Genomic DNA, 24476 nt, shown 5'->3' with positions numbered 1-24476 from the left:
CTGGAGCCCCCCGCTACCCCTGGGCTCTGGGGGCTATTTAACGGGCCCAGGGCTCCCCTGCTTCTACCACCCCGGCCCTTTAAATAACCGCCGGAGCCCTGGAGTAGTGGCAGTGGGGCTCTGGCAGCTATTTAAAGGGCCAGGGCAGTAGAAGCAGCAGGAGCCCCGGACTTTTTAAATAGCCCCCAGAGTCCCACAGCCCTACCCCAGGGCTCCAGCAGTGGGGCTCTAGTGACAATTTAAAGGGCCTAGGGCTCCAGCCCCTGCTAGGAGCCCCAGGCCCTTTAAATTGCCCCCTGGGGAAGCTGGGCTGCCCCGGTACGGCGTACCGGCTTACTTTCACCTCTGCCCTGCCCTAAACACAACTTTTCCCTTAGTGAGGACACGCTCTGACAGTTCCTCCTATCACACTCCCGTGCTGTGTCCTCACAGATGTCTGTTAAAGGGGTCGCACTGGAGCATCACACAGAGAATGTACAGTTACTGTTACAGTGCAGGGATGGTACGTACATTAACTCTACATTTCCTGGTTTTCAGAGGTTTAAATATAGGTTCATTTGACATTCTGGAGGGGTACGATGCGCTGCTGGTCAAACTTAACTCTGCACTAAGTTTTTAGTCAGTGAATTCCTCTTGTGTTTTGAGGAAGTGGTGGCAATGAGGGGGATAGAAGGTGGAGTTCTGGGAACACCTCACTGCCACTCAGCTACTGCTTCTAGTCCCTCCAGAGGCCAGGATGAAGGTGGTAACCAATGGGCTTTGAGAAACACATCCACTAACTGAAGACAGAAAGGCAGAGTCAGGGGGAGCCATAATACACTTCAAATACTACAGCAGGGAAATTTTTCCCTTTCCATACGGGAATAATTATACTGATATAAAGCACTTTTACACTAGTATAACTATGTCCACACTATAGGGTTGTACTGTTTTAAACTATACCAATCAATTGAAAACTGCAACTTTCCAGTGTAGACAAAGCCAAAAAAAAACCAAAAAAAAGAAGCATTGCTGTGCAAGAAATGAGAATGAGGCTCAATAGATCATGTGATCCAATCCTGTCTTATTCTAACAAGTTTTGGGGAAGAGATTATAAAAACCCATTATAGATAAGAATTGAACACTGACAATTCTGCAACCATTCTGTGTTCTACCTAGACAGAGATGTTCTGGAAGGACATGTAGCTTAGTATTTAGTACTTACAGCCTTGTGTGTACTATCGTTCAGAAATAGAAGAAACCTCCATTTATTTGCACCACATAAGACTGCTGGAAAGAAGTCTGATTTGTTTCCAAAAAGAAAAGTGATTTTAGAAATGAGGAGTAAGCAATACAGAGGCAAGACTTATTTTCAGAATATGAAAAGACAGTATGTATTTATTACCTTTTAAGAATAATGACCATTGGACATACAAAGGGCAAGTAGCTAATTTATTGGACGCCTCCTTTTTCTAATCTCTGAATTATGTCAAAAATTGTTTCATTTATTTGTAAGAAGACTTCCCAGTCTCTTTTTAGGAGAGGGCAACCAAATTCCCAATTGCCTGCTTCCCTCTCAGTGAACTAGCTAGCTAAGTTTTTATATTGCAATCAACACAGTAATATCTAAGTGCCTTACAAACATACAATCTCAATGTCTCCTTCGCTGACCTTCAGATGAAGGGGACGTTTTTTATTTTATAGCACTTTTGGTTCAAGTGTGCAGTTGTATACTAGCAAGACTGGCCCAAAGGAACACAAACAAGGACAAACAGTATCAAGTCACATTTACAGTGGCTTTTTAAAAACGTGTTTTGTGTTTTAACTATTCAATTGTTCATAATACATCTTAAAAACAGAAAATAATTTTTTCTACTGGTTATTTTGTTTGGCAATTGCCTGAAGGCTGGAAAGGTTAGCTACTTTTTATATGGCGCCAAAATTAACACAGCTGTTTAAAAACTTTCACTTTGTGGTCGCTGGCTCAAATCTAGCTCAGGTGGAAATGAAAGTTTACACCATCTGATGGCACTCTGAAGTCTGTTCGAGTTGGGAGTCTCAGTGCATTCCTTAGTGGGCAAATGTGCACATCACAAAAAACACAATTGGCACTTCTTTTCCATATTAGAAAAGTTATACCAATTTAAATGGATTTAGAATGGAACTAATTAAATCAGTGTGAATCCCTCACATAGACATATTTAAACAGTTTTAACCTTTACTTAATCAACATAGTTTGTGTTGCAACATTACTGAACTAAGATTTAAAAATCTTTTCTAAAGTTGACCAGGCCTAAATATCAACAAACACACCAAATACACAAGTTGCATTTCCCCCTCAAGAAGCTCAATCTAGGTTGGGGTTGAAGCTCCCTAGTCGAGATCAGGCAGATAGGAGGCTTTCACCTTCATTTTCTGTGTTGGACCTATTCTTCAGATAGACAATTCTTCAATCTCTACTTCTGTATATCCAAGAATTTTCACTAATGCTGCATTCACTTAAAACATGGTAAGAAACTACCAATTCAACCTAGCACCCTCTCACATCTAGACACTTAATGTATCAGCATATTTAACAGACACCAACACAACTAACAGTTGGTTTTATGGCTGCTGCAAAAGTGGAAGCCGTATTTTCCTTAATGTTGCAGTGACTAAGGGTAGACTTAAAAGAAAACTATTAGTTTACAGGTGAAAATGTGAATTCAATCCTTACCGAGTGCCAGGGTATTTAGCAGTGTGCCACTTAATAGAGTTCTAAGATATTTAAAATCCAGAGGACTCTTCCCATAAGACTAGGGTGGCCAAAGTGCCTCTCATGAAAGTCACAGCTTATTTATTATTTATCTTAAGCCAAGCAGCATCACATGATTGGGTCTGTAGTCTTCATGAACCATTCCTCTGCAAGAAAGATGAGAGGCCATTTGCGATCTGCCCTGTTTTATGTAAGTCTGGTGTGGATGGCCTGTAGCAGCGGTGGGCAACCTGCGGCCCGTCAGGGTAATCCGTTGGCGGGCCACGAGACAGTTTGTTTACACTGACCATCCGCAGGCACAGCCGGCTGCAGCTCCCAGTGGCCGCGGTTCGCCGTTCCTGGTCAATGGGAGCTGTGGGAAGCAGCAGCCAGCACGTCCCTGCGGCCCACGTTGCTTCCTGCAGCTCCCATTGGCCGGGAGCTGAAGTGCGGAGCAGCTCCAGAGCAGGGGAGCTGCAGGTTTTTGCCTGGAGCTGGAGTGGAGCCAGAGCACAGCTCCAAAGCCCTGCTGCGAACAATGCAAACAAACTGTCAAGCAGCCCATCAGTGGATTACCCTGACGGGCCACAGGTGGCCGCAGGCTGCCCACCACTGGCCTATAGGTTCATTACAAATTACCAACACAATACTCAGTATGGCAAAGTTTGGTCATCCATCATTAGACTATACCAAGTTTAAGGCCCCAGAGATATTCACAGCCTTCTGTTTAAATGCATGGTGCACTGCAGGAGTCAGGGGATGGCAGAAGTAGAAGGACAGGAGGGGGAGTGAGAGGAGGTACTAAGACTTGGCAGGCATGGAGGTGGCCCCAAGTTGGGAAGGAGGGTCCCAGAGTTTTCTACCTGCCCCTGGTCCCATTCTAGCCCCTCCATTTCCCGCTCCCTGCAATGATCCCAGGCCCTAGAGCAGCTGGTCCCACTCTCACCTCTGGTCCCCACCCCCACCCCTTGCTGTGCATGAGTTTACAAGGAGACAAAGCTGACCCCCCATCCCTCTTGGTTCTGCTACCCAGGCAGGAGTGATCTCATTTAGAGAGACAATGAGGTTTAACTCCAAGATACGCTTGAATGCGTAAGTGAATATTTAGGGGTGGCAAAAGAGAAAAATCATAAATTTTGGCAACTCTGATCTCATTCCAGGATGTCTCATAACCATGTTTTAAAAAAAAGTCAATCCCAAAGGGTAGGCACCACTTCTGATCTAGCTCTTTGATGCCCAAGCCATGTTATTTTCTGGATAGTATCCAGTAAGCCAATGCAAAAATATCATCCCTTCTACTGTATCCAGATGGTAAAAGAGCAAATTCATCAGTTCAAGGTCTACACTTGACTGATGTGAAATGCTGGCTTCTCAGACAATTCTCGGGGTTGGGCAACAAGCAAAATCCTTTGAACAGGTCAAGAAATCACTTGAAACTTTTTTCTTCTTAACTGAACGTGGTAATCAGCTTGTTTAAATCAGTCCTCAGAGGGGATGCAAAACTGAGAATCTGACCACACTGGGTTATTAAAGAGCCTATGGCACTTTTTGTATGGGCCATTAACAGCAGCATCCTGGTGAAATTTCAACTCATATTACATCCTGCCTCACTAAATTCCCCCTGCAGTTTCAGCTGGATTCAAAATTCTGCTTCTCTTCATGTCCTAAACTGTTGCACAGTTTTGCTGTGCACTAAAGAATTGATGCCCAATTACATCTCAAGCATGGCAATGATGTTTATGTAGAATAATTACAGGAAGATGCTCAGGCCCCACAGTGATAGACACACCTTTTCAATAGCATCTTAAGGACTACAAGTCCCATTGAAAGTCAGTGGGACTATGGGCTGGTCCTCACAATTTTTGTACAACTATAACAACATGAGTTTAGAAAACAATAATCAAAGCAATGCAACCCCCTAGTTTGGACAGTTACACCAGCAGAAAGGTGCTTTAAGCTCCATTGTGTAGGCCAGGCCCTAGTTCCATCGACTTTCAATGAGAGTTAGGTTCCTAAGTGACTATGTCACTTTTGAAAATGGGACTTGGGGACTTTTGAAAATTTAAAGTCTAAGAATCTAAGCAGTACATTACAGTTTAAGGTCACAAGGTGCTTTTGGAATTCTTCAGGTTAAAAGGAGCTACACAGAAATATAGGATATTACACAGGAAATCCTCATTTCCTGAATACAGCCTCTCTAGCATGAATTGCTGCATATAAGCAAGATCTCTTCATTAAAACAGATGTCCCCTGAACTGCTAACTTTCCAGTAATGCATCCTTGAGACAGGCTGATAGAGTAGTGGCAAAGGTGTATCCCAAATGCCAGCTGTAATTTTCTCTAACTTCCTGGAGGAAAAGACAATGCAACACAGCAATATGACATGTTCTCCTGGATTCAAGAAAGCATCTTAAAAAAACCCCAAATAATAAATGTTCCAAAATTTTCACTTACTCCTGATTATTAAGTATCTTATAGCCACACTTTTATCCTGAAGAATCCCAAAGTTATCTACAAGCTTAATGTTATACACAAAATATACACAGGAATCACTATGATTTAGCAACCTCTGAAGTGAAACATGGCAGCAGTTTAACTGCCTGGGGAGTAAGTGAACACCAAATCCATATAAGGACCTAAGTTTTGTCTTATTTAGTAGATAGCACCTCCAGCAGCACAGTGTCCTTCCTTCCCCAGTATCACTCCAGCATTGGCTCAATATTGACTCACAAAGTAAGATGGTACTTATCATAAATACCATATGAGGCAGGACATACATATTCTCTGGACTTCTCCAGTCCAAGTTCTGACCCATCCCAACAAAGCACATCTTGAAATATGTGATTGGAGCATGGCTTGAGGTGGAGGTACAGCTGCTTATACAGAGTCACATGTTAAAAGGAGTTACAATGAACTGCATTAGCTCTGGGACAGTCATACGTCAGAAGCTGAAAGTAAGAGTTTCCAGATAATTTGAACTGGAAAATGTGGCAGATTTTGGAGTGCAGACAGACAAGTGCACTAGCCTCTGGAGAGGAGAGTTCAAATCCTATATTAGGCCTGGCGCTCTCACCTTAGATCTTACTGGACAATGGTCCACATCGCAAAAGACACTACACTCTCAGAAACCTCCCAGTGCAAATCCTTATGTATGCCAGAATGCATTTGCTGGAACAAGAGGTGTGTACATGGGAAGGGTGCTGAGTATGACAATTATAGATCTTAGTGTCAATTCTAAAATAGTGGGATCTCTGTTTTACGAGGGACACTAAGTGCTACCATTGTACCAGATTAGGCTTGGCAAGCCAGTCAATTGACTGTCCAGTTGAGCATCTATTATTTGACCACAGCCAAATATTGTCAAATACTCCATCAAGAATATCCTGATATAAGCAGTTGCCTCCCTTTTTGATTGCATCATTCTTTCATTTTTTAATCTTAATTTCATTGTGTTACACATTTTTCTGTGTTAAAATAACTCTGTTTCATAAATGTTTTTTGTTACTAGGCATAAGTACACAAGGCTAATCCTACTGGAGACCATAAAGTCTCACTTTTTTTTTGTTACTGTCGTTATTGTTTTAATAAATTAATGCTTTAAAATATTTGACCATTTTTGACATTATTTGACCAATATGTGATTGGTCAAATGACTAGTTATTTTTAGACTGGTCAAATACCCAAACCTAGATAGTAGGAGACTCTTCGGGGTGGCAGAAAAAGCCCAGTGTGAAGATTGCATAAAAAGCAAATCATTACCCTCAGTGCGTGAAAACTCCACTTCTGCAAACTGTATAGCCTTTATTGTCTAAACACAAAATGTTGTAACTGATGCAGTTCTACCTCTGCTGCTAATCACCAGGTGCAACAGCATGAAAACTGGCCAGAGTACTGTAAGCTGTCACTGCTGCTATTCTAAGTCCTGTGGGGATCAGTGAAATTAGTAAGAATCTGGTCAACTTCATTCTTCTGCTTAGAAAAGCTCAGAGAAACAGCAGCAAGTCTTCGAAGAACTCACAGAAATAGAAGCTGGGGGCTAAGAATAACAGAGAACCCCCCTCCCCCACCCTTGTGGCAGCCAGTCGGTAATAGTGTGGGACTGGTCAAAGACAGAAAATATTCCTTCTTGCAGCAGAGATTGGGGAGCACTTTCAAGCTGGACACCTGTGGTGAATCAAGTATTGTTTGTTCTGGCTAACAGGTATTAGGTAGATCTTTTAAACCCAACAGAAACAAGTGAGGCTCCTGAAGGCTGTTCATTGGCCTGTCTGAATAGAGGGGAAAGGTGTCAGCCCATTTCCTAGCGAACAGATGCTCAAGTCACTAAAAACCACCATGATCAGCCCTCTTATATGCAACTTCAGCTGAGGTCAAGGGCTAAATGGTCCAAGGAGACTTAACTGACCTCAATCTTCAGGTTTGTCTGAACTTGAGTTACAATAGGAGAACAAAGTCAATTCCACAAGTGTTTGTTCATCTAACCTTGGAGTCCGAGGGTAAACCAACAATTTTGGTGTCCTGCAACAAAGAGCTGTGGAGTATCTCAACTTGAATTTATAATCATATTTTAGTTAACCTGAGTTAACTAAATTGTCAATTAAATTCAGTGAATACAGGACTACACACTCTACTCTTGACATACCCCAAGAGGTGGCTCTCTGAGGGCAGGCCAGTTTGGAGGAAGTTTTCCACTGCCCCATTGTATTTGTCACAGGTCTGGACAAGCTCCCCCTACGGCAGACTTGCCAGAAAGCTGTGAGAGGATCTAAACGCTGAAGCCACATAACATGGGCTCAGCTCTGGCAAGATGAGTTTAGGCACTGTCCCTGCCTTTGGGCCTCTATGCATGCATTCCAGGTGCAGACCTTGCATCTGATGCCACTCTTGGCAATGAGGACCCCACAGTTCAGTTGTTAGGTCCTGAAACTAGTGCCATCTTCCCCAAGGCTCCCCAGCAGCTCTTGAACGTTCCCCAGAATACCTTGTGAGCCTTCCGGTTGCGGGAAGCAAATAGCAAAACACAGTCTTTCTACCTCAGTCACTCTTTACTAAAGAGAAAGCACAATTCATTTAGAAAACAAGCATCCTGAATGAAACGCCCCTTACTCCAGCTCACCCAGCCCTTGAGTGTCTCTCTGTTCAGACAGCCAGGTCTCCCCCCTACCTCATCAAGGCTCCTGCAGCAGCAGCTCTCTTCAGCTTGGTCTGGTGAAAATAGCTGGAGATGCAGAATAGAGCAGCTCCTGCCCTTTTATAACCTTCCAATCTCCTGTTGTGTGATGACTCCCCCACCCACCCACACCGATCAGCTTCAACAGGTGACCACAGACCTTTACCAGGTGACTTTATTGTCAGGCAACCTCCCCCTGATAAACTAGTTCTCCTGGGTAGCAGCCAGTCTTTTGTGTAGGGTACTTCTATTTGAATAGAAGACCATCAAGGTTTAACCATCCTCCATTGACAGCCTGGGCAACTATCCCTTGAATTCCAGCCCAAGATGGAAGTAAAAGGACAACAGAGAAGGCAAACAAGTTGCACATTCGAAATGGAATTTGCAGTTTGATAAAGATACATACAGAGAGTTCATAATCTCACACACATCACTCTGATAGATATTGCAACCCCAGGCAGTATCTCTGGGGACCAGTGGTCTAAATGTATGCATGGTTTATGTATGACTACATAGTACTCCATGGGGAGGGTTACCACAGTGCCTTCAGGAACTAAAAATGGGGGGGGGGGGGAGGGGGAAGGGGGTGACTAAGGTGAGTCACTGAGACTAAACTACTCTACAGCAGTATCACCCCCTGGAGAGGTTTGCATATATTGGTTCACACTCTGTTTTCCAGAGACTCAAAACAAATAAAGGGCTTTTGGTATAAACAGGCTGAGTTTATACCAAAAGCCTGGGACACAGGGCCTCCTTTCTGACCCAGTAAACAGACAGGACCCTCTGTCCAAGAAGAAGGATCCCCAATCCTTGCGGAAGGGTTGGAAGGACTATGGCTTACTAGGATTCCGTAAGATTAATGGGATGAACTTTTAGCATGTGTATAGGAACTTCTACTGTTGTTTTATATGTTTTCTCCATAATACTTTTATTCTAAGAATGAATGTATTTGGCTCTGTGAAGGTTGCTTGGTAACTGGTATACACTGCTGTACCCCTGGAGAAAGGTTAACGCCAGGTGCTCGAACCCAGTCACATCTGCTGAGAAAATCACTGTGAGGTGCAGAGGGACTGCAAATCTAACTTCCCCGTCTGGAGGGAAAGAGACACAGGTCTCTGTTCATGAGAGGTGACTACTGGAAGCCTGAAACTTTAAATGGATGTCCTCAAGGATGACGGGGTGGGGGGAGTCAGAAGGAGCAGTTAACCCTTGAAACGGTGACAATCACAACCTGCTCTGGGGATATTTACAGAGAAATTCAGCATGCGGGACTGTCAGTTTAACATCAGGCTCAACAAAGAGATTCAATTATGGGCTAGAGAGGGAACGAGTGGTAGGACTCTAACCACGCCCTGCCAAGACACCAGAATGAAGGGGTGTTTCCTATTAAAATGATCACTAGAGAAGTTAATACTGATCATATGTCATTCTTCATTGTTAAAATGCCACTGAGATGAACAGGGTTAGTACATACCTCAAAGACCTTTCATTTCTATGATTCTATAATTTCTGTCTGAAAAACGAGGCTAGTTCTTGTAACTTACTATTATATGAAAGCTTAAATGCCACAAAACTCAATGAGACTCTCAGAAGTGTACATTGTACTGCTACATACTGGCTCACTCTGACCTCTGAAAGTGAGAAAAGAGCAGATGCTTAATTCTAGCCTAGACAATGTCCCTAATGCAGTGGTGGACAACCTGCGGCCCATCAGGGTAATCTGCTGGCAACCCGCCAGTTTGTTTACATTTGCACGGCTGCCCATAGCGCCCATTGGCCGGGAACGGCGAACCGCGGCCACTGGGAGCTGCGGGTGGCTGTGCAAATGTAAACAAACTGTCTTGTGGCCCCCCAGCGGATTACACTGATGGGCCGCGGGCAGCCCACGGGCCACAGGCTGCCCACCATTGTCTGAAGGGATATCTGAAAGGGATATTCAATCCTTAGAGCAAATGACTGTGAAGCTATCCAATACGCTATATCAGAACAGAAGACTGGTAAGAGAGGCCTAGGAGCAAACCCAACACTAACAGTTCAAAGGCATAAAATTAGGAGAAGGATAATAGTAATAAAAACGAAAACTGAGGTAGAATATCATGTACAAGCTCTTCTGTGTACAGTCTTTTAAGGAAGCAATGGAAGTCACATTTCAAGTAATTTAAAACTGGACTAGAAAAAAAGCATGACAATTACACTGTACTAAACAATCCTGCACTGGCCCTCATGGGATGGTCTGGGATCAAATAGATCTTTGCCACTTCCAACTTCCACCTCACCCAGAAACACTGCATTATCCTCATGTCTCTGCACTCTCAAGAAGAATGAGATAGGCCCCAGTGTAGCATCCACTATAAAACAGGGCATTCAAACAACCTTAACTCCACCTTATCACATTCTTCAAACTTTCCATATAATTAAAACTCAGTGCAGTCCTAGGTATAGGCTACATTTTTATTTTTATTTATTTTTAGGATTAGTGGCATTTTATCTAACATTATTCCTTAGAGGTGAAAAATTCTTGTTCAGCAAGAATCACCCTCTACCGACATAATGCAAATCCACATGGTTTTGATTAAGACATGTTAACATCAATTCTGTTGTTACCAATCTATTTAGCACTGTCACATAACCATGCTCAATGAAGGTCTGACAGTGTTAACAATCCCAGCAGCAGCCACTGACCCATCTACACTAGGGTTCTCAATTTTGCGAATACAAACAGAGCTAAACCAGTATTAGCAATTGTTATAACTATAAAGGGAAAGGTAACAGCCCTCCTGTGTACAATACTATAAAATCCCTCCTGGCCAGAGACACCAAAATCCTTTTACCTGTAAAGGGTTAAGAAGCTCAGGTAACCTGGCTGACACTTGACCCAAAGAACCAATAAGATACTTTCAAATCTTGGTGGGGGAAGGCTTTTGTTTGTGCTCTTTGTTTTGGGGGTTGTTCGCTCTTGCAACTAAGAGGGACCAGACATCAATCCATGCTCTCCAAATCTTTCTGAACAAGTCTCTCATATTTCAAACTTGTAACAGCCAGGCAAGGCGTGTTAGGTTTATCTTTGTTTTCTCAACTTGTAAATGTTCCTTTTGCTAGAGTGTTTATCTCTGTTTGCTGTAACTTTGAACTTAAGGCTAGAGGGGATTCCTCTGGGCTCTTTGAATTTGATTATCCTGTAAAGTTATTTTCCATCCTGATTTTTACCTTTCTTTCTTTAATTAAAAGACTTCTCTTTAAAAACCTGATTGATTTTTAACTTGTTTTAAGATCCAAGGGGGTTGGATCGGTGTTCACCAGGCAATTGGTGAAGAAGTCTCTCAAGGCTACCCAGAGAAGGGAGTTAGCACTTGGGAGTGGTGGTAGCAAAACCAGATCTAAGCTGGTAATTCAGTTTAGAAGTTCTCATGCAGGTCCCCCACATCTGTACCCTAAAGTTCAGAGTGGGAAGGAACCTTGACATGGTGGTAGAGGTGGGATTTTAAAGGAACCAAAAGCCAGTAAGATTTTTTTTTCTCCTGTGTAGCTGCTTAGAACACAGAGCTGGGAAGGTAGATACATATCTTATCTCTTAGCTGACGGCAGAGGTGTTACGTTTTTTTTAACAAGGGTCTTTGTTAAGAGAGGGTTTCAAGCTGTGAGCAAGCAGCCCGCAAAAGGAATTTACAAGCTGAATTGTTTTTTTTTTTTCTTTCTACCTCTCGGGTACAGCTAGTTAGAAAGTCTCTGTTAACTAAGCAGCCCTGAGCTGAATGCACTCCAGTTTCAGTGAACTGCAGAGGGGGTGTGACCCAGCACAGGGAAGCAGGAAAATGACTACCAGTGAGGCTGCAACTAAACTAGAGCTGGCCAGACCAGAAGCAGAAGAAAATGAAAAGAAACATCAGAGACTGCTCAAATTAAAAAAACTCGAGAAAGAAGCTGCTGAGAGAGCTATGGAGCAGAAAGAAAAAGAGATGGAGGAGAGGGAAAGAGAAAGAAAGCATGAACTGGAGTTGGTAAGGGCTAGGCAGGAAATACCAGCCAACCCTAGCAACCCCTCTCCAGGTACCGCTTCCCATCCCAGAAAATTCCCCACCTACAAGGCAGGCGATGATACTGAGGCCTTCTTAAAATTTTTTGAAAGGGCCTGCCTTGGGTACAGCATCTCTACAGACCAGTACATGGGAGAGCTGAGGCCGCAGCTCAGTGGACCCTTAGCCGAAGTGGCGGCTGAAATGCCTAAAGAACACATGAACAGTTATGAACTTTTTAAAAACAAGACCAGAATCAGAATAGGGCTAACACCCAAGCATGCCCGTCGGCAGTTCAGAGCCCTAAGGTGGAAAACAGACGTGTCATTTACCCGACATGCCAATGACATTGGGAAAAATTGTGATGCCTGGATATCAGGAGCAAGTGTTAAATCTACAGAAGAGTTGCCCTTCCTAATGCAAATGGAGCAGTTTTTAGAGGGTGTTCCTGAGGAAATAAAAAGGTACACCCTAGATGGGAAGCCCAAAACTGTAACCGAGGCAGGGGAGATTGGAGCCAAATAGGTGGAGGTGGCAGAAAAGAAAAAAACTAGTAGCAGTTGGAGCGAATATCAGAAGGGGCAACCCAAAACAAAACCCTATCACCGGGAGCAACCCAAGGCCCCACCTACATCCCAAGAAAAATCCCAAACGCCTTCTCACCCCACCACACCTGTCTACACCAACCAACCTCACCCTGGTAATACCTTAGCAGGACGATGTTTTAAATGTAATGAACTGGAACATATAAAGGCCCACTGCCCAAAGAACCCCAACCGATTACAGTTCATTACATCACAATCACAACAAAGATCCCCAGGCCCAGATGCCTCTCAAATATCCTCGGAGCAAAGGGAAACCTTGAGAGTGGGCGGAAAGAAGGTTATTGCGTGGAGGGACACTGGGACACAAGTGTCGACTATCCACCAATCCCTAGTGGACCCCAAACTCATTAACCCAGAGGCTCTGGTTACAATTCAACCCTTCATGTCACAGTCTTTAACCTTGCCTACAGCCAAGTTGCCTATCCTGTACAAGGGCTGGTCAAGAAAGTGGACTTTTGCAGTCTATGACAATTATCCCATCCACATGCTACTGGGGGAAAACTTGGCCAACCACGTGAAGCTAGCCAAGAGGGTGGGAATGGTCACCCGCAGCGAGGCTAAGCAAGCTTTTACACCCATCCCTGTTCCTGAGCCGTCCACCAGGGCCCCGTCTGTGTTACCAGAGACCCAGACAGAGGATCCCCTGCCAACGACTGCAACAGCCGTAGTGGATCAAATCCCAGAAACCCAGCCAAAGCCAGTCCCAGAACCGGAACTGGCAAAGCAACCAGCACCAGAACCATTGCCAGCACTGAGTCCAGCGCTTGCAACCCCATCTACAATTCCAAAACCAGAGGGTACCAGCGAACCTAAACTGGCAAAAACAGCAGATAATCCTACCCAAGAGGCTCAGCCAGAGCCTGAAATACCCATAGTGCACCAGCGGAGAGCGGTTCTCAGTCGACGGAAACGACCCCAGCACCTGCATCGCTTCCAGAGGGACAAAGTCCAAGTCCACAGTCCAAGGAGGAACTGATGTCTCCAGCATCAAGGAAACAGTTCCAGGCCGAGCAGGAAGCAGATGACAGCCTTCAGAAAGCTTGGGTGGCGGCATGGAGCACCACATTGCCTCTCAGCTCTTCTAACCGATCCCGGTTGTGATGTAGAACAAGGACTTTTATACAAGGAAACTCTTTCTGGTGGACACCAGGAAGACTGGCATCCTCAAAAACAGTTGGTAGTTCCAACTAAATACCGGGTAAAGCTCTTGAGCTTAGCCCATGATCATCCCGGTGGCCATTCTGGGGTGAAGAGAACCAAAGACAAGTTGGGGAAGTCCTTCCATTGGGAGGGAATGGGCAAGAACGTTGCTAATTATGTCCGGTCTTGTGAGGCGTGCCAACGAATGGCAAAACCCCAAGACCAGGTCAAAGCCCCTCTCCAGCCACTCCCCATAATTGAAGTCCCATTTCAGCGAGTAGCTGTGGATATTTTGGGTCCTTTCCCAAAGGAAAGCAGTACATACTGACTTCCATGGATTTTGCTACCCGATGGCCGGAAGCAGTAGCTCTAAGCTAACTAACACCAGGGCTAAAAGTGTGTGCCAGGCATTAGCAGACATTTTTGCCAGGGTAGGTTGGCCCTCCAACATCCTTACAGATTCAGGAACTAATTTCCTGGCAGGGACCATGAAAAACCTGTGGGAAGGCTCATGGGGTGAATCACTTGGTTGCCACCCCTTACCACCATCAAACCAATGGCCTGGTGGAGAGGTTTAATGGAACTCTGGGGGCAATGATACGTAAATTCGTAAATAAACACTCCAATGATTGGGGCCTAGTGTTGCAGCAGTTGCTTTTTGCCTACAGGGCTGTACCACATCCCAGTTTAGGGTTTTCACCATTTGAACTTGTGTATGGCCGCGAGGTTAAGGGGCCATTACAGTTGGTGAAGCAGCAATGGGAGGGGTTTACGCCTTCTCCAGGAACTAACATTCTAGACTTTGTAAGCAACCTACAAAGCACCCTCCGACACTCTTTAGCCCTTGCTAAAGAAAACCTAAAGGATGCTCAGGAAGAGCAAAAGGCCTGGTATGATAAACATTCCAGAGAACGGTCCTTCAAAGGAGGAGACCAAGTCATAGTCTTAAAGGTGCTCCAGGCCCATAAAATGAAAGCGTCATGGAAAGGACTATTCACGGTCCAGGAGCACCTAGAAGCTGTTAACTATCTCATAGCATCCCCCACCTCCAACATATAGCCTAAGGTATACCATGTTAATTCTCTTAAGCCCTTTTATTCCAGAGAATTAAAAAGTTTCCCAGTTTACAGCCCAGGGAACAGCTGACGCGAAGTGGACTAAAGGTGTCTACTATGAAGAAAAAAGTGATGGTGGCGTGAAAGAGGTGAACCTCTCTGCGACCCTTGGACATCTGCAGCAACAGCAGATCAAGGAGCTGTACACTAGCTTTGCGCCAATGTTCTCAGCCACCCCAGGATGGACCGAACAGGCATACCATTCCATTGACACAGGTAATGCTCACCCAATTAGAACCCCACCCTACCGTGAGTCACCTCATGCCCAAACTGCTATAAAACGGGAGATCCAGGACATGCTACAGATGGGTATAATCCACCCCTCTAAGAGTGCATGGGCATCTCCAGTGGTTCTAGTTCCCAAACCAGATGGGGAAATACACTTTTGTGTGGACTACCGTAAATTAAATGCTGTAACTCGTCCCGACAACTATCCAATGCCACGCACAGATGAGCTATTGGATAAATTGGGACATGCCCAATTCATCTCTACCTTAGACTTAACCAAGGGGTACTGGCAAGTACCACTAGATAAACCCGCCAAAAAAAGGTCAGGCTTCATCACCCAGGCAGGGATGTATGAATTTAATGTGCTCCCTTTCGGGCTGCGAAATGCACCTGCCACCTTCCAAAGACTTGTAGATGGTCTCCTAACGGGATTGGGAGAATCTGTAGTTGCCTACCTCAATGATGTGGCCATTTTTTCTGATTCATGGGCAGAACACCTGGAGCACCTAAGAAAAGTCTTTGAGCGCATAAGGCAGGCAGGACTAACTCTTAAGGGAAAAAAGTGTCAAGTAGGCCTAAACAAAGTAACTTACCTTGGACACCAGGTGGGTCAAGAAACTATCAACCCCCTACAGGCCAAAGTGGATGCTATCCAAAAGTGGCCTGTCCCAAAGTCAAAGAAACAGGTCCAATCCTTCTTAAGTTTGGCCAAATATTATAGGCGATTTGTACCACACTACAGCCAAATCGCCGCCCCACTGACAGACCTAACCAAAAAGAAACAGTCAAATGCAGTTCAGTGGACTGATGAGTGTCAAAAGGCCTTTAACCAGCTTAAGGCGACACTCATGTCTGACCCTGTGCTAAGGGCCCCAGACTTTGATCAACCGTTCCTAGTAACCACAGATGCGTCCGAGCGTGATGTGGGAGCAGTTTTAATGCAGGAAGGACCGGATCAAAAATTCCATCCTGTCGTGTTTCTCAGCAAGAAACTGTCTGAGAGGGAAAGCCACTGGTCAATCAGCAAAAGGGAATGCTACGCCATTGTGTACATGCTGGAAAAGCTACGCCCATACGTTTGGGGATGGCGTTTCCAACTGCAAACCAACCATGCTGCGCTACAGTGGCTTCATACCGCCAAGGGGAATAACAAAAAACTTCTTCGGTGAAGTTTAGCTCTCCAAAATTTTGATTTTGAAATACAACACATTTCAGGAGCTTCTAACAAAGTGGCTAATGCACTCTCCCGTGAAAGTTTCCCAAAATCAACTGGTTAAAAATTGTTCTTGGAATGTGGGACATATTGTTAGGTTTTATATAATCAGTAGTATGTCTAAAAGTGCATGTGTCTTATTAACTCTGTTTTCTCCTAGAGCTCCAGGAAGAAATCACAGCCAGTGTGGAACTGGCTGTCCAACACTATCTGTGATTTGGGGGGCGTGTCATGATTGATTTTTCCTTATTTTAAGATCCAAGGGGGTTGGATCTGGACTCACCAGGAATTGGTGGGGGGAAAGGAGGGGGAATGGTTAATTTCTCCTTGTTTTAAGATCCAAGGATTTGGATCGGTGTTCACCAGGCAATTGGTGAAGAAGTCTCTCAAGGCTACCCAGGGAAGGGAGTTAGCACTTGGGAGTGGTTTCAGAGTTACAGCCGTGTTAGTCTGTATCCGCAAAAAGAAGAACAGGAGTACTTGTGGCACCTTAGAGACTAACAAATTTATTAGAGCATAAGCTTTCGTGGACTACAGCCCACTTCTTCGGATGCATATAGAATGGAACATATATTGAGGAGATATATATACACACATACAGAGAGCATAAACAGGTGGGAGTTGTCTTACCAACTCTGAGAGGCCAATTAATTAAGAGAAAAAAAAAAAAAAACTTTTGAAGTGATAATCAAGCTAGGCCAGTACAGACAGTTTGATAATAGGTGTGAGAGTACTTACAAGGGGAGATAGAGTCAATGTCTGTAATGGCTCAGCCATTCCCAGTCCTTATTCAAACCGGAGTTGATTGTGTCTAGTTTGCATATCAATTCTAGCTCTGCAGTCTCTCTTTGGAGTCTGTTTTTGAAGTTTTTCTGTTGTAATATAGCCACCCGCAGGTCTGTCACTGAATGACCAGACAGGTTAAAGTGTTCTCCCACTGGTTTTTGAGTATTTTGATTCCTGATGTCAGATTTGTGTCCATTAATTCTTTTGCGTAGAGACTGTCCGGTTTGGCCAATGTACATGGCAGAGGGGCATTGCTGGCACATGATGGCATATATCACATTGGTAGATGTGCAGGTGAACGAGCCCCTGATGGTATGGCTGATGTGATTAGGTCCTATGATGATGTCACTTGAATAGATATGTGGACAGAGTTGGCATCGGGGTTTGTTACAAGGATAGGTTCCTGGGTTAGTGGTTTTGTTCAGTGATGTGTGGTTGCTGGTGAGTATTTGCTTTAGGTTGGGGGGTTGTCTGTAAGCGAGGACAGGTCTGTCTCCCAAGATCTGTGAGAGTAAAGGATCATCTTTGAGGATAGGTTGTAGATCTCTGATGATGCGCTGGAGAGGTTTTAGTTGGGGGCTGAAGGTGACAGCTAGTGGTGTTCTGTTATTTTCTTTGTTGGGCCTGTCTTGTAGGAGGTGACTTCTGGGTACTCGTTTGGCTCTGTCAATCTGTTTTTTCACTTCAGCAGGTGGGTATTGTAGTTTTAAGAATGCTTGATAGAGATCTTGTAGATGTTTGTCTCTATCCGAGGGATTGGAGCAAATGCGATTATATCTTAGAGCTTGGCTGTAGACAATGGATCGTGTGGTGTGTCCTGGATGGAAGCTGGAGGCATGTAGGTAAGTGTAGCGGTCAGTAGGTTTCCGGTATAGGGTGGTATTGATGTGACCATCGCTTATTAGCACAGTAGTGTCCAGGAAATGGACCGCTTGTGTGGATTGATCTAGGCTGAGGTTGATGGTGGGATGGAAATTATTGAAATCATGGTGAAATTCCTCAAGGGCTTCTTTTCCATGGGTCCAGATGATGAAGATGTCATCAATGTAGCGCAAGTAGAGTAGGGGCGTTAGGGGACGAGAGCTAAGGAAGCGTTGTTCTAAGTCAGCCATAAAAATGTTGGCATATTGTGGGGCCATGCGGGTACCCATAGCAGTGCCGCTGACTTGAAGGTATATATTGTCCCCAAATGTGAAATAGTTGTGGGTGAGGACAAAATCACAAAGTTCAGCCACCAAGTTAGCTGTGACATTATCAGGGATACTGTTCCTGATAGCTTGTAGTCCATCTTTGTGTGGAATATTGGTGTAGAGGGCTTCTACGTCCATAGTGGCCAGGATGGTGTTTTCTGGAAGATCACCGATGGATTGTAGTTTCCTCAGGAAGTCAGTGGTGTCTCGAAGATAGCTGGGAGTGCTGGTAGCGTAGGGTCTTAGGACAGAGTCTACATAACCAGACAAGCCTGATGTTAGGGTGCCAATGCCTGAGATGATGGGGCGTCCAGGATATCCAGGTTTATGGATCTTGGGTAGCAAATAGAATACCCCTGGTCGGGGTTCTAGGCATGTGTCTGTACGGATTTGTTCCTGTGCTTTGTCAGGGAGTTTTTTTAGCAGATGGTGTAGTTTCTTTAGGTAATCCTCAGTGGGATCAGAGGATAATGGCCTGTAGAATGTGGTGTTAGAGAGCTGTCTAGCAGCCTCCTGGTCATATTCCAATTTATTCATGATGACGACAGCACCTCCTTTGTCAGCCTTTTTGATTATGATGTCAGGGTTGTTTCTGAGGCTGTAGATGGCGTTGTGTTCAGCATGGCTGAGGTTATGTGGCAAGTGATGTTGCTTTTCCACAATTTCAGCCTTTGCACGTTGACGGAAGCAATCTATGTAGAAATCCAGTCTGTTGTTTCGACCGTCCGGAGGAGTCCATGCAGAATCCTTTTTTTTTGTAGTGCTGGTAGGGAGGATTCTGTGGGTTAGTATGCTGTTCAGAGGTATGTTGGAAATATTCTTTGAGTCGGAGACGTCGAAAGTAGGATTCTAGGTCACCGCAGAACTGTATCATATTCATGGGTCTGGAGGGACAAAAGGAGAGGCCCCGAGATAGGACAGACTCTTCTGCTGGGCTAAGAGTATAGCTGGAAAGATTAACAATATCCACTTGGGAGTGGTGGCAGCAAAACCAGATCTAAGCTGGTAATTCACTATAGAGGTTATCATGCAGGTCCCCCACATCTGTACCCTAAAGTTCAGAGTGGGGAAGGAACCTTGACAGCAATGGTTGAAATTTTCTAAAAATGTTCCCTAATGTAGAGATATAGGCAGCGTAGTTGTAGTGTGTCTGTCCCAGGATATTAGAGAGACAAAGTGGGTGAGGAAATATCTTTTATTGGACCGACTTCTGTTGGTGAGAGAGACAAGCTTTTGAGCTTACACAGAACTGTTCTTCAGGTATGGGAAACTTACTCAGGTCTGGTCTACACTACAGACCTATACCTTAAAACTGGGGTTTAGGTCAGAATAACTATGTTGTGAAAAATGCACACCCCTGACCAACATAGTTATACCAGCCTAACCCACCATGTAGACACGCTCTATCAGCGGGAGAAAGGTATTGCATCTTAGGGAGGTGGATTAACTATGTTGACAGAAGAGTGCTCTCCCGTCAATGTAGGAGCGTCTTCGCTTAAGCCAGTGGTCCCCAAACTTTTGAGGGTCATGCCCCCCTTACCCCTGTCTGCACTCCCTCTGCTCCCCGAGAGCAGGAAGCAGGGCTGCAGCTTGAAGGTGTGGGAGGAGAAAACAGCTGGGGGTGGCGCTGGGAGCAGGGCCGTGGCCACAGGCCAAGGCTGGGGGCAGGATCAGAGCCAGAGCCAGGCTGAGGTGGGACCAGAGCAAACCTGGGGGCAGGGAGGGGCTGGGTGGCACTCCCTCCCCCTGTCCCTAGGCCGGCTGTGCCCCCCGCATGTTCCTCTCCCCACTTTGGGGACCTCTCACTTAAGCGCTACAGTAATGCAGCTTCCATCAGAGTGTCTCAGCTAAATACAAGATGTAATAGAGTGTTTAGCATAAGTAGGGCTCAGTGTTTGTCACAGAGGTTGCAGAAGTTACGGATTCCCTGACTTCCTGTGACCTCTGTGACTTCTGCAGCAGCCCGTGTGGCTGATCCCAGGGCCGCCCAAGCAGCTGGCACTGGGACCAGCTGCTCAGGCAGCCCTGGGGACAGCCACACCAATCGGCCGATGCAGCTGGCCCCAGGGACCTATTTCTTCATAACATTTGTAAGCTCTGTCCTGAAAAAGATTTCTTCTACAAGAGGAAGACTGGTAAAACCTTTTAATATTCGTAAAAAAAACCCTCTTATTACACTACATACTTCTGGATAAACTGAATTATTCCCATCCACCCTGATTCACATAACTTTGATGTAAACAGTTTACCAGTTTTCCAACTATTCCACGTCTGGGCTGAGAAGAGGGTTGATAAATTTCAGCCCAAAGGGTTTGCTTTGCAAAGTTCTAAAACGCACATATAAACACAGCAAACTATGGAAAAAAGGTTAGAAAGTCAGGCTCTGGCTCCCCATCACCCTGAGAAAAACTATTACCAAATACTGTCTAGACTAGGATTTCATGGAGTGATGTTAGTGAACATATTTTAAGAGTTTCATTGAGACAGGGTAGGCCCACTGCTTAGTGAAGAGGGAGAAACAGTAACAGGAAACTTGGAAATGGCAGAGATGCTTAATGACTTCTTTGTTTCGGTCTTCACCGAGAAGTCTGAAGGAATGCCTAACATAGTGAATACTAATGGGAAGGGGGTAGGTTTAGCGGATAAAATAAAAAAAGAACAAGTTAAAAATCACTTAGAAAAGTTAGATGCCTGCAAGTCACCCGGGCCTGATGAAATGCATCCTAGAATACTCAAGGAGCTAATAGAGGAGGTATCTGAGCCTCTAGCTATTATCTTTGGAAAGTCATGGGAGACGGGAGAGATTCCAGAAGACTGGAAAAGGGCAAATATAGTGCCCATCTATAAAAAGGGAAATAAAAACAACCCAGGTAACTACAGACCAGTTAGTTTAACTTCTGTGCCAGGGAAGATAATGGAGCAAGTAATTAAGGAAATCAACTGCAAACACTTGGAAGGTGGTAAGGTGATAGGGAACAGCCAGCATGGATTTGTGAAGAACAAATCATGTCAAACCAATCTGATAGCTTTCTTTGATAGGATAACGAGCCTTGTGGATAAGGGTGAAGCGGTGGATGTGGTATACCTAGACTTTAGTAAGGCATTTGATACGGTCTCGCATGATATTCTTATCGATAAACTAGGCAAATACAAATTAGATGGGGCTACTATAAGGTGGGTGCATAACTGGCTGGATAACCGTACTCAGAGAGTTGTTATTAATGGTTCCCAATCCTGCTGGAAAGGCGTAACGAGTGGGGTACCGCAGGGGTCTGTTTTGGGACCGGCTCTGTTCAATATCTTCATCAACGACTTAGATATTGGCATAGAAAGTACGCTTATTAAGTTTGCAGATGATACCAAACTGGGAGGGATTGCAACTACTTTGGAGGACAGGGTCATAATTCAAAATGATCTGGACAAATTGGAGAAATGGTCTGAGTTAAACAGGATGAAGTTTAACAAAGACAAATGCAAAGTGCTCCACTTAGGAAGGAAAAATCAATTTCACACATACAGAATGGGAAAAGACTGTCTAGGAAGGAGTACGGCAGAAAGGGATCTAGGGGTTATAGTGGACCACAAGCTAAATATGAGTCAACAGTGTGATGCTGTTGCAAAAAAAGCAAACATGATTCTGGGATGCATTAACAGGTGTGTTGTGAGCAAGACACGAGAAGTCATTCTTGTGCTCTACTCTGCTCTGATTAGGCCTCAGCTGGAGTATTGTGTCCAGTTCTGGGCGCCGCATTTTAAAAAAGATGTGGAGAAATTGGAAAGGGTCCAAAGAAGAGCAACAAGAATGATTAAAGGTCTTGAGAACATGACCTATGAAGGAAGGCTGAAAGAACTGGGTTTGTTTAGTTTGGAAAAGAGAAGACTGAGAGGGGACATGATAGCAATTTTCAGGTATCTAAAAGGGTGTCATAAGGAGGAGGGAGAAAACTTGTTCACCTTAGCCTCTAAGGATAGAACCAGAAACAATGGGTTTAAACTGCAGCAAGGGAGGTCTAGGTTGGACATTAGGAAAAAGTTCCTAACTGTCAGGGTGGTTAAACACTGGAACAAATTGCCTAGGGAGGTTGTGGAATCTCCGTCTCTGGAGATATTTAAGAGTAGGTTAGATAAATGTCTATCAGCGATGGTCTAGACAGTATTTGGTCCTGCCATGCGGGCAGGGGACTGGACTCGATGACCTCTCGAGGTCCCTTCCAGTCCTATAATCTATGAATCTATGAAAATAGTCTTCCTTTAACGTGCTAAATTGGACTAGCTCTCCCTAGTCCAGACAAGGCCAAAGGCTTTGTCTTGACTAGGGACAGTGGATGAGTGTAAAGTAGGGCTTAGCTCACACATGTGCCAGCTAAACCTAACTTAAATTTGACTTTTTTTTTTCTTACAGTAAATACAAGGCAACATGACCGTACAGTCGTGCACTGTTGCAGCACAGCAGGGAGGTGTTGATCTGGTAAAGTGGTGCAGGCAGGCGATGCAGAGCAAGGATGCAGTGCAGAGGGCGGGGTAGAGATGTGGCACAATGCTGCAGAAAGGTAGGGCAATACACATGGGAGGTGCGTGGATGTGGTGCAAAGCAAACAGCAGGGCCGCGATGTGGTGCAGAGGATGGGGCAGTGCAGGGTGGGAACGTGGTGCAGCAGGGCAGACTACAGCGCGGTGTTGAGCAGAAGGAGGGACAGGGATGCGGGGCGATGTGCTGCAGAGCTGGGCAGGGATGTGGTGCTACGCAGAGGGCTGGTGATGCAGGGCAGAGGGGCGGCGTGGAGCAGAAGGCTGGCGCGGCGATGCAGTGCAGGGGGCAGAGCTGTGATGAGGGGCTGAGGAAGGACGAGGGGGAGTGATGCAGGGCGGGGCAGTGATGCGGTGGGGGCGGAGCACGGGGCCAGACGAGGGATGATGCGCGCCAGAGAGCGGCGGCGCGGGGCTGAGCCGGGAAACGCACCGGCGCCCCTGACTCTGACTCCCCGCTCGGGGCGGCTCCAGGGCAGGGAGAGGCCGGGGCGCAGCGTGGGGCCGGTGCCCGGGTGGGGTCCCGAGGGCGGGGCAAGGGACGCGCGGGCCCCGCCCAGGAGGGTCAGGGGAGGGGCCCCGGCCCATTACCTGGGTGAGGGTCCCGCGGTGCAGGGCCCGGATCACGCCGCGCGGCGCCGCCATGGCTGGGGGGAGGGGAATAGCGAGCCGGGGAGCCTGCGCCTGCGCACGTGGCCTCGCTGACTGCTAGCGCCTGCGCGCCTGGCACCCGCTTCAAGGGGCGGGGCCCAAATATAATCTACCGCCCTGCCCGGGGGCGGGGCCGGCAGCTTCGTCAGAGCCCCCCCCACCTCCCACTGGTGCTGCCGCCGGCGCGTGTTGCCTCCTGTCCCATTGCGTCGTCCCAACGCCCCCCAGCCAGGCCCTTCACGCCCCTGCCCGCGGCCCCTACCAGCGCCTCCCCCCCGCAGCGCCCGAGCTCCCCAGGGCATCTGCCCACCCCGCCGCGTGCACAGCTCCCCCCGTCCCGTCCCACACAGACTCCTGCACGGGCCATGTCCCTGCACAGAGATGCCGGCTCTCCTCGTGGCTCCAGCCCCATCCCCAGCCCAAGGGTCAGACCCGCCTGCACAGAGCACCTCCAGAAGCCTGTCACTTCTCCCCCAGCCCCACTGAGAAGGCCACCACCTCTCCCTAACCGTAACCATCCAGCATGATCTTGCACCCCACTCCCCTCGCCATGCTCAGGATAACAGAACCAAGAGCAATAAACATCACTGGGGTTATAAATAATAGGTGACTTGTTCCCTGATAGCTTTGTGATCAGCTAGCTCAAGATTAATAGATTCTAGGACTGGAAGGGACCTTGAGAGGTCATCAAGTCCAGTCCCCTGCCCTCATGGCAGGACCAAATACTGTCTAGACCATCCCTGATAGACATTTATCTAACCTACTCTTAAATATCTCCAGAGATGGAGATTCCACAACCTCCCTAGGCAATTTATTCCAGTATTTAACCACCCTGACAGGAACTTTTTCCTAATGTCCAACCTAAACCTCCCTTGCTGCAGTTTAAGCCCATTGCTTCTTGTTCTATCCTTAGAGACTAAGGTGAACAAGTTTTCTCCCTCCTCCTTATGACACCCTTTTAGATACCTGAAAACTGCTATCATGTCCCCTCTCAGTCTTCTCTTTTCCAAATTAAACAAACCCAATTCTTTCAGCCTTCCTTCACAGGTCATGTTCTCAAGACCTTTAATCATTCTTGTTGCTCTTCTCTGGACCCTCTACAATTTCTCCACATCTTTCTTGAAA

The 24476-nt window shown here is 45.9% G+C and overlaps 1 protein-coding gene across 1 annotated transcript in view; it reads right to left on the bottom strand.

The window, feature by feature from the left end:
* WARS2 (tryptophanyl tRNA synthetase 2, mitochondrial) overlaps window positions 1-23379 on the bottom strand; it is a 73577-nt gene extending 50198 nt beyond the window's left edge. Inside the window, exon 1 of the mRNA XM_034787986.1 lies at window positions 23292-23379. Coding sequence (XP_034643877.1) covers window positions 23292-23345 — 54 coding nt within the window. The 5' untranslated portion in view covers window positions 23346-23379. The remainder of the gene's footprint in view (window positions 1-23291) is intronic.
* Window positions 23380-24476: the final 1097 nt, after the last annotated feature.

This window comes from Trachemys scripta, chromosome 1, assembly GCF_013100865.1.
Source record: "Trachemys scripta elegans isolate TJP31775 chromosome 1, CAS_Tse_1.0, whole genome shotgun sequence".
In the NCBI taxonomy this organism is placed as follows: domain Eukaryota; kingdom Metazoa; phylum Chordata; order Testudines; family Emydidae; genus Trachemys; species Trachemys scripta.
Note: the sequence above shows the minus strand (reverse complement) of the source record. Positions and strands in the feature narration are given on the sequence as shown.